Here is a 10,816-nt window from a genome sequence, read left to right on the forward strand (position 1 = left end):
CACTAATCTAACCTGCTTTGCATTGTTCTATCTTGACCTGTGTCAATTCCCCAAGACACGGGTCTCTACAGTGCTTTTTGAAAAGTATCTTCTTTGCTGTGTGCAGTATGTTAATGACATAAACATAATGCAGTCAAACAGCTGTTTTACTTCAAGCAAAACATTGAATTTGCTGTAAAATTCCTAGCAAGGGTGAAAAGCAATCTAAAAGTTTACTCAAAGTAGATGAGGTGAATGACATGAGTCATGAGCCTGTACATTACAACTAAATGTACCAAAGAGCTTGTGTAAGAACAATTGGCATTTATTTTGAAAAATTACAGCAATTGGAAGGTATATTCAGGATTTGTGTGCAGACATTGTTGATGGCCCACTTTTTGATCAAAAAGAGCTAAATGGCTACGCCACAGAAATTACTTGAAATAAAGTAATGAAAATCAGTTTTTGTGGTTCAACAGAATTTAAACTACTAGAGCCATGGGGCAAAGTTGTGGTACCTGTAAATTTGTTGCACAACCAGAGGCAAACCCTGGAACTTCTGTACCTGCCCAGGTGTTTTTGGCCTGCTCTACTGTAAGTGGGCAAAATGCTCCAATTGGCTCAGGTTTAAAGGGTGTTTTCCCCAGATGCACAAATGTTAAGTAGGATTCAGATGAGGGCTCACAGGTCAGTTGAGAACAGCCCCAGATCCAGACGAGTTTAACAGGGGCAGCATCCACTTATTTTGGTAGACAACATCAGTAGCCTACGGGCTACTTGTTAACGAGCTAAAGGTGCTGTATTATTAGCTAGCCATCTGTTAGCTAACAATACCTGTGTCCAACAGCTTTACTGAACTCAGTTTGGGGGAAAAATTGTGCAAAGTTCTTTGCGTTTTGCTGCCATGACTCAAACACACCTGCGCAGCTCCGCACAGCAGCAGCAGGTCTCCGTAGCTGCCGCGTAGGTGTAAACCCAGCACGAGCGTCTCAGCGTTCATGATGCGTTTGAAGGCGGCTCGGATTAACGGATTTAACGGATTAAACAGTTTAAACTGCTGAAAAAGTAACAAAGGACACACATGGGAAGTGCGGAAGACCCTACTGTATCAAATTGATATAGGAATAACAGAGTTGGCCATTCCAAGGCAAAAAACAACTTCCAGTCCAGGGCAGGCAATGCCCCTCAATGCCCGCCAGGCCCCAGTTCAGTAAAGCTGTTGGATACGTAATGTTAGCCAACAGAACTAGCTAATAATACAGCACTTTAAGCTTGTTAACAAGTAGCCCGTAGGCTACTGACATCTATGTTCAGCAACATAGATTCATTTTGCCTAGTAATTTCTGTGGCGTGGCCATTTAGCTCTTTTTGGTCGAAAAGAGGGCCATCAACAATATGTCTGCACACTGTTAAAATAAATTTTAAATATGCTAGTTTTAAAACTTAACATGTCTTGATTGAAATAGCCTATTTATCATTTTCTTATTCTGCCCTATTGACCTTTATGTTACCTGTAGTTACCGCAGATTGTTTACTACTCATGTGTCAAACTCAAGGCCCGTGAGTTGGTGTCAGGGCGGCAGGTCGCGCTAGACTTTTTTTTTTTGTTATCCGTTATCTTGACCGACAACATAAAAAAAAATCGGTCATGTACTATTTTTATCCGTGAAATTACAATCATATTAACATCCGCAGTGGTTGAGCAGCGGACTCCGCATGTTACAGTCTAATTAACTTTTGCATCGTCATTTATTTCCTCAAGATAAACTACCGGCTCCTCAAATGGATTAACACAACCAGGGGCGCAACTACATATTATTCAGGTGGATGCGAAAACATAAATGAACCATTTTTAATTTTGAAGTGTTGATTTTATTTATTGTAAAGTGTTGATTTTATTTTTGTATTGATTTTATTTTGAACCCTTATTCATTGTAAAGTGGTGATTTTATTTTTGAACCCTTGTTTATTGTGAAGTGTTTGATTTTGTATTGATTTTACTTTTGAACCCTTATTTATTGTAAACTGTTGATTTTATTTTTGAACCCTTGTTTATTGTAAAGTGTTGATTTTTGTATTGATTTTATTTTTGAACCCTTATTATTTTTTTTTTTGAAGTGTTGATTGTCTGAAAGACCTTAGACATGAATTGCCCCATATGGGGTTTGAACCGATGACTTCAGCATTACCAGCACTGTGCTCTAACCTGCTGAGCTAACTCACCTACCTTACAAATTGTTGAGTTTCCATGGATTTAAGAAGAACTCACATGATCTTACCACAATGAAGATTTGATAAAATGCTTATATTCTAATGTTTTTCAAAACAACATACATAATATTTTATTTTCCAGAGATTTTGTATTTTGAAGTGTTGATATTATTTTTGAACCATTTTTAATTTTCAAGTGTTGATTGTATTTCAGAGATATTTTTTTATTTTAATGTGTTAATTTTATTTTTGAACCATCTTTTATTTGTAACGATTGATTTTATTTTATAGCCATTTAGCCAAATCTCTATAGAACCATTTGTCTCTGCTAATGACATTTTCTATACATTTTTTGATCCCAGGCTTAGTTTATGGACTGTAATGTGAAATTAGGAACAATTATAAGTCTGACAGTTTGTTCACCAAGTTACTGTGCTCTCTGAGAGGATCTGTGGTATGAGTATTTGACTTTGTTCCATGCCCATCGTTGACATTAGTCTCTAACAAAATAACAAAATTTGGTCTACCAGGAACAGTGGAAAGAGCATGAGTTTCTGTAGTGTAGTGGTTATCACGTTTGCTTCACATGCAAAAGGTCTCTGGTTCGAAACCAGACAGAAACAGATTTAGTATGTTCTATTCATCACAGGTGTTTACTAAAGGTCAACAAGGGTTCTGTGTTGTCATGGTCTGTACTCTGAATCCAGGCATCTGAGTGCAAACCTCAGTTGAAATTTTCATGCGTTGTATCTCACATCATCAACTTTGGAACCTCAAACTGAAACAGAGCAGAGAAGTTCAGTTCCTGCAGTGTAGTGGTTATCACGTTTGCTTTACACGCAATAGGTCTCTGGTTCGAAACCAGATAAATAGTTTTTGCAGGTTATGCATCTTTTGGGGTGCAGTGAGACAATAAGAGTCTTCCCCTTTCGTGTTCCATGCCAAGTTGATTGGTTCATTTGCCAATCGACTTCAATGTAGGCTTCTTTGAAATCAAAGTTACTTTACTTCAATTACCAATTTTCAGTTCTATGGCGTAATGCACATGTGTCAAACTCAAGGCCCTTGGGCCACATGTGGCCCCACAGCATTTTATAGGCCGATGATTGACTTAAAATAGGTTTTGAGCACAAATTGACTACAAACTACATTTCAACCAAAGGTTTGTAATGCGCTTCCTAACCAGACGCTCCAAAGCGTTCGGTCCATAACTCTTCAACACGGTCAGAAAGACGCATTTAGTTCAGAGACCATGAGATAATATTCAGAAAGGATTTTTTTAATTAATTGATTTCAGTTGCCTCTGAGACTAAATCTTTGCGTAAAGTCTATATTGTCTGCCCATGTGACTTGTTTTTATTTGCTTGCTCACCTTTAAACACTGATTTAAATAATGTAATTTTTAAACTGAGCAGTAATTTTTACATCCATGGAAATTTAAATGTAATATTTAAAACTTCAATACATAAAATCAGTTATTCAATATGAGGTGTTTATTTTTAACATTGTATTTTTATACAATGATACTAGGGGTGCCCAAGTCTAGTTTTCCAGAGCTACCATTCTGCAACTTTAGATGCATTCCTTCTCTAACACACCTGGACCATTGAATCATAAGCCTCTTCAGACCTGAATGAGGGAAGACAACCTTTTGTCTGGGGTGTGTTTTAGCAGGGATGCCCTCCTGATCTGTACCATCAATGTGGCCAATATGCTGCAGTGGCCCTCGGTGAAATTGAGTTTGACACCCCTGGTTTACTAAGATCTTTTGAACTGCCCTTTGTGTGGGAAAACAACCAGAAGTTCCAGTTTTCACACTGATCTGTAAAAAGCCATAAAACAGCATGAGTTCAGGCCAGTGGAGGAGAAGGTCTGCTTCCACTTTGTTTAAAGGAGACAACTGGTGTTTGATCTTTAAAAATTGCAGGGAGTTTAAGTTTAAAGAGGTGGTTGGATGAACAAAAATGCACCTTTACTATAAAATTTTGTACACCAACAAATCAGATTTGTTCTTGCAATTCTTCAGACACCTTTGCTTTTCTTTTCCATTTGTCTCAGGTAAATGAATGCATGTTTTTCAGCAGTTTCTGATGTAATTTCATACGTTGTCTATTGGATTAAACTCCGACATCTACACTCATCGTTTTGTGTGGCTTCACTTCAGCCCGCCGGGAGAAACCTGGGATCCATAAGATTGAGCAATAGATCTTTATAACCCAAAATCTTCAACACAAATCCTGAATATACCTTCCAATACTGTAATTTTTCAATATAAAAGCCAATTGTTCTTACACAAGCTCTTTGGTACATTTAGTCATGACAGCCACCTCCTTTACTTTGAGTAAACTTTTAGATTTGCTCAAAGACAAGCATTTGCCACTTTTGATTAGGAATTTTATAGCCAATTCAATGTTTTGTCTGAAGTAAAGACTATTTGACTGCAGTACATTTGTCATTAACATACTGCACACAGCAAATATACTTTTCAAAAAGCACTGTAGAGATCTGCGTCTTGGGGAATTGTACAGTCAAGACAGAACAATGCAAAGCCTTTCACACATTCCTTTAATTTTTTAAATCATGAAAACACAATCCCTAAATGGTCACACTGTTTTCTACCACATCAGGGTTCAGATATGTGTAGGGCATTTCCAGTTTTGAATTTCTTGCTGCAATTTCTTCCCTTATGTAGGACAAGTCAGCTTGCAAGACCTTGATGATCTCCTTTGGTATTGGCTCGTCAAAGTGCTCCTCTGGAAATTCACCCAGGAGAACCTGCATGTGCCAGCAGAGAGGCCGCTTCAGAAATGTGAAAACTGAACATTTTTTGTAATCTGTCCTGATTTTCTTACCACATCATTGTACTTTTCTGAAAGAATCCTAGCAGCCGACATAATCTTGACCGAGTCTTCAACATCTGGGAGAGTCTCCAGAACAGTCTGCATGCTGGACTGCCCCTTTGTGGCTGGAGGAGGTTTGCACAGCAGGAGGGAGCCATTGGGTATCCAGGAGTTGTAGTCATACTAGAATAAGTAGTGAGGTGGGAGAGAAAAAAAAAGCGAAAGATTCCCAGACATGAAGCATTTGCCACTTTTGATTAGAGCTTACAGTCAACTTTTCAAAAATGTTAACATAAAACCAAACATTTTAATAAAGATTTTCTACTGAAGACTCCATGTTCATGTACAGGATGTGGACACAGTACTAATGCAGTTATTGCTCCACTGTGTAAAGTGATCAGTTTCACCATACCTCAGAAGAGGTATGGTGAAATACCTCTGCTGAGGTATTTCACCAATTTTATTTTCTTGCATTTTAACCACATCAAGTCCATTCAAATTGTGCTAAAATGTACAGTCCAGTGCAGAAAATGGATAACATTTGCCCACCTGGCCATTGTTAACTGCAGCATGCTGTACAGACACTCTGAAGATCACCATGGTGATGAACTTTGCCACTTCCTCAATGGTATTGAAGCAGGATGGGATACCTGTTGTAGAGTCACTGTCCATTATTCTGCAGCAGCAATTGAACTGAAAACAGATCTTTACCTGAATGTTTGTTCTCCAAGAAGCCATGTGTGAATATCTCATTAACCCATTCCTGCAGCTCAATGTCTTTCATCACATCACAATCAGAAGTGTAGTAGTAGTCCACCATAGCTGTTGCATATCTGGCAGGGGGAAGAAAAAAAAAAGATAATTGCATTCTGAAACGAGTGCATTCAATATGTTGCCAAGTTTAATTACTCATTGAGGTAGTTCCACAGCTTCAGTGCATCATCTCTGTAGTAAAAGTTTGGGATCGACTCCAGTCCTCTTTCATTGATGTTTTCAGGCAGACAGAGGGAGCTGTAGGTCAATTGAGACAGATCTCTTCTCATAAGCTCCATCAGCCCCTCCACTCCAAGTGAGCTCTGTTAATTTAAAAAAAAAAAAAATGTTCTTAAATACAAACCAAGTTTCATGAAAGGCTTCAAAGACTTTTCCAGTCATACCTCACTCAATGCTCCCCCAGGTGAAAGTAGTAGTTTGCGGACCGAGATGTTTATGTGGAGAGTGCAATTGATGTGTGGAATCAGCACCTATATAGACAAAACAAAATATAAAACTGAAGGTCAAATAGCTTGAAGAGACTATTGCTTGCTCATCTTTATAATGTCAGCTGATACCTTATAAAGAGGATGAACGGTTGGGAGACAGCGAAGAGTAGCAATAGTGAAGACTTCTGCTAGATAGTGAGTGTGCAAGAGATGATAGAGCGTCTGGTGTTGAATCAGGTCTGAACTCCTAAAAAACAGCTTGGCCAGAAGCCAATCTGTTTCAAGGTCACTTGGTAGAAAGATGGGGTTCTGCTCAGAGGGTTGTTGGTACAGCTGCATAGAATTGGGATAGAGAGAAAAAAAAAAATATAACTCAATTTGCCCAATGCCCCCAGTTAGTGTCACATTAGGTCCCATTTTGTCTCAAATGATCATTTTGTGTCATCGTCATTCACATACCAAGTGACTAATGGAACATGAACATGTTTCTCCCTTCAGTAAATTACCTGTATGGCAATTGGCAACAGTTTTCCTTCTGGGTTCTTGTAAAACAAGCACAAACCAGCTGCAACATACAGAGGATTTCCATCTTTCTGTCTGGTTGGTAATCCATCCATTATCTTCTGGTCACAAAGAAATATATTGCCTTCCTGTGGGGGGAAACGAGTTGATTCAGTATATTCCCCCTCTTCATTTTTTTAGAACATGAATTGAGGAAAACAAGTAGAACTGAGATTTTAAATATCTGATGAAGTGCATCAGTATCAGGTCCCCTTTAAAAGTTTAGATCAAGTACGTTCCTAGTTGAGCACCTAAAATTGTCTAAGTAAAATCTTTCAACACCTCCATTAAACATCGTTTCATGTTTGTCACATGAAATCCCAAACATATGCTCACCTCCATTTCCTTTTCCAGAGTGGCTCCAGTTTCCAGAAAAGGTTTCACCATCTCATCAGTCACTGGAAAGTTTGGGGGAAGTTTGGAGCAGCGCTTGATCACATTGGGGTTGGTTCCATTCAAAAACTGGTATCCAAAGAAGTCATCTTCCTTCCAGTGCTCTGAAACGTACTCTGGAATAATAAAAGTTGGAAACCAAACAGCATAATTCTGATTCTCTAAAATATATTTCTGGATAACAAAATTTAAAAAATGGGATGCAAATATTTAAACTTCCAAGAAGGCTTCAACCTCCTGACATCGTTGTCTTTTTGAACTGGAAGACATTTTTCATGTCTTCAATTCGTTTCCATTTTTTACCAGGTTCAGCCAGTCCCTTCATTGCCAGTTCAAGAGTTCTGAAGAATAGAGTACAAAGCAGAAATCAGTGAACACATACCAACTTCAAGGTATTAGGAGCACAAGTAAGGGATAACCTGGAATAATTGACTCACATCATTCTTTGTGTGTGCTCATATTCTTCTGATTTGGACAAGGAGAAACGAACTTCTGCAAAAAGCTCAAATACATCTTTGAAATGACTGATGTGCGGCAACCCATCATTAATGATCTTCCATCTATTGAAAAAAAAAAAAAAAGTTGAACATTTGCTCAGATGGTGTAATTCTAGAGAAACTTGATTGGAAACTTACTGGTAAGAGCCCTTTTTAAACCTCAGTTCTGTTTTTCTGTGGTTAAGCAGCATAGGATGTTCCTCTGCCAAAAACTTTACTCCTTAGACACACAACACACATATCCCATGGTGAAGATGAATATACCGAATAATCAGCCTGGCAAAACCTGCAGAGTATCAGCATCAATGATGTGCAGATTGCATTTTAAAACTCAGACCTTTTCCTCCTCTGAGCTCCACAAATTCACCCCTGGAAAGCCATCTATAACAAGGGAAAAGAATTTCTTCATCCTCTGGAGTCTTCACTTCTACTTTGCAGCAGAACCACTCGTCTTCTGGGAAGATCAGAAAGGGATCCTTCTCAACCTTGACAAGCAGAAGTTTCCCCAGAGATGAGCTAGTTTTGATTGTGTATGCACCAGTCTGAAAGTTATCACACAAAAATATGAAAGTCAATGTGCCATCCTACATATCCTTATCAGAGTGTTTAATGTTTAACAAGTGTATCCATGTTCAATATTCTTGAGACTTAATGCATTCAGTTTTACATCGAGCGCCAACCTCATTTGTTTCTTTTTTTTAATGTTTAAATACACAGCAGCTTGCCTTTCCGGTTATAAAGTCGATCCCCACATTGTTCAACTCTGTGCGCTCACTCTGCCCTTCTGTCCCAATCAAGATGATGTAGATGTGATCTATTGTGCCTGAATGCTTCATGGTACCCGTTGTCACCTTGACCTTGTATTCAGCCATAGCCTGAATACACACTGCAGCAGGAGAAAAATCAAGACATTTCAATTGGGGAAAACCCAAAACAAAAAAAAAAAACCTAACAAAAAAAAGTTACTACATGGCCAACCTGTCATTATTGCACATAAAGTTACAGCTGCATCTTTAAGCTACAGCACACAAAAAGTTCATTTCAAGTTGTCAACATAAGGCTGATGTCAACAATTAAATTGATTTTCATTTATCTTACCAGTGACGGGATAACCAACTGACAAAGTTAGCAGACAGCTAGAGCAAACTGTGAGGGGTGAAAGAAGCCAGATCGCTGAATGGAAGCAGGTGGAAGTGATGTCCAATAAAAAGAAGAAAATGGCAATTATGAAAGCTGAAACAGGTGTGCTGTTAATTAGTGACCATCAGCAGGTTATATTAGTGGTTGAAGGGAGAGAAGTGTGAAAGCACTTTGCTCAGAAAATGTGAATATGACATGAGACCTCCAAAAACCTCAATGAAATGACCAAAATATCTTTTGAATGTTTTTTTTTTATATACAGAATTTAAATTGAAAATCTGCAGTTCCTATGCTGTCCACGAGGGGCGCTGTGTTTTATTCAGAGCACACAACATGATGCAACACTGCAGCGGAACTAACAGCAGATGGCAGCACTGAGCTTCAGGTTCTGTAAACAAGTTCGATTCTATGCTTTACCAGCTTTTTATTTTGGCCCTGGCAACGTCATATTTCTCGTGCATGCTAACATACATACATGTTATGTATGCAAGTTTTTCTATATGTATGCATTTTATGTATCAACAAATGTACTTAATCAAATGTCTGTTTAAAACAGCTGACACTTAAGATTTCAAATGTGTGAAGCCAGATAATTTGTTCAAATTGCTTCCCAGATGATTTTAAATCTTTTCTTAATTTTTGTCTGTTGTATTTTGTGATGCAGGACAGTGTTTTTAAGTTCCAAAAACTGTGAATAAATGTTTTGCATAAGAACTGAGATCAGTTCTTATGCATAATGCACTTAAATAAATGCTTAACTGAGTAAAGGTATTGTTGAAATTGCAGATACCTTTCTTAAAAACTGAGATTATTCATAATATATTTTGTAAAAGTGAAATTCGTTTAATATAAAAATCAACAACAAGTCCACTTTTATTGGTTCCATTTAATCTTGCAATGAGTTTACTTGTGTGGCCCCCTGCAGATCAGATTAAGCTGTATGCGGCCCCTAAACCAAAATGAGTTTGACACCCCTGCTTTAAAGTCTCAAAATCACCAGGTCCGTCGGGACTGTTTAGAACAATGAAAATGTTAAGATGAACCAAGAAGCAAAACTGCAGCAATAGTCAGACTCAGCTAGAAGAGAAAACATAGTTTTTCACAGAGAGCAGTTCTTAATATTTAATAAGTGCAAAAAATTTTAATTTTTAATTACCTGATTGATCACCATTGTAAAGACCAGTTGCCAGTTTATCTGGGAAACCAGAAGAGACCAGAAAGATCTATCTCTCAGTTCAGTTGGAAGAATATGTCTCGCTCTGCCTTTTATACTTGGATGTTTCACCCTGCGGCACTAATTAGGATTTTTCTAGAATTTAGTGATGGTAATCGGTTTTAGGCTACTAAATTCACAGAAGTAGTAAGACGTGTTCTTTGTTGTCTATTTCTTTGTTGCGTTTTCAAAGAAAAATAAACAAGCAATATAATATATAATAAATATAATAAATAAAAGTAAGTAATGTTTTTTTTTTCCTGTTGTGGCAATAGATTGCAGAGTTGTAGAAAATTTCCTATACAGGCGGTGGGGTTTTCTTATTGGGTGTTGATTTTTTCTTCTTCTGTGTTGTCAGTAAGTTTCCAAGATTACATCACATACCTACTTATCACATTCTGCATCTGGTTTTACAAAAAAAAAGCTTTTTGGAATCCTGGGGAACAGACTGGATGACCCAGTCTTGTCCACCTGATGATGTTTGCTTTGCTCTGGCCATCAAAGATGTCACCATTGGCCCCTTACCGCAATGTTTTCAACTTCTTGTTACGTAAAGATGGTCTAATGTGCTGCCTTTGAATTATTTTTGAGGGGGCAGGAAGGATTTAAAGTCACCTATTTTGATATTTTCAACAAAAAAATTAATAAGGAGCTTTGTGATTTTAGAGAACATTTGCATAATTTGATCTTCAGCACATTGTAACTCTTTTGGCATTTATTGATTCTAACAGTTGTTAGAATGAATGCTCCTTTTAAGGTTTTCCAGTTCTTCATTGATGT

The 10,816-nt window shown here is 37.8% G+C and overlaps 1 protein-coding gene and 1 non-coding gene across 2 annotated transcripts; one reads left to right on the forward strand and one right to left on the reverse strand.

Moving 5' to 3' along the window:
* Window positions 1–2,740: 2,740 nt before the first annotated feature.
* Window positions 2,741–2,813, forward strand: trnav-cac (transfer RNA valine (anticodon CAC)). Its single transcript has one exon. It is a non-coding gene; the product is annotated as a tRNA-Val (tRNA).
* Window positions 2,814–4,738: 1,925 nt separating this feature from the next.
* LOC106928763 (arachidonate 12-lipoxygenase, 12R-type-like) lies at window positions 4,739–8,891 on the reverse strand. Its single transcript, XM_088001881.1, has 15 exons — window positions 8,782–8,891; window positions 8,409–8,569; window positions 8,021–8,225; window positions 7,822–7,903; window positions 7,624–7,746; window positions 7,421–7,527; window positions 7,130–7,302; window positions 6,739–6,882; window positions 6,362–6,565; window positions 6,188–6,274; window positions 5,940–6,106; window positions 5,742–5,863; window positions 5,580–5,680; window positions 5,043–5,213; window positions 4,739–4,965 (listed from the first exon to the last, which is right to left on the reverse strand). Exons 2-15 carry the CDS (start codon window positions 8,553–8,555, stop codon window positions 4,786–4,788), a joined length of 2,013 nt encoding a protein of 670 aa, XP_087858007.1. The 5' UTR covers window positions 8,556–8,569; window positions 8,782–8,891; the 3' UTR covers window positions 4,739–4,785.
* Window positions 8,892–10,816: the final 1,925 nt, after the last annotated feature.

This window comes from Poecilia mexicana, unplaced genomic scaffold (genome assembly GCF_051168715.1).
Source record: "Poecilia mexicana isolate PSO_F unplaced genomic scaffold, ASM5116871v1 scaffold_21, whole genome shotgun sequence".
NCBI classification, from domain to species: Eukaryota; Metazoa; Chordata; class Actinopteri; order Cyprinodontiformes; family Poeciliidae; genus Poecilia; species Poecilia mexicana.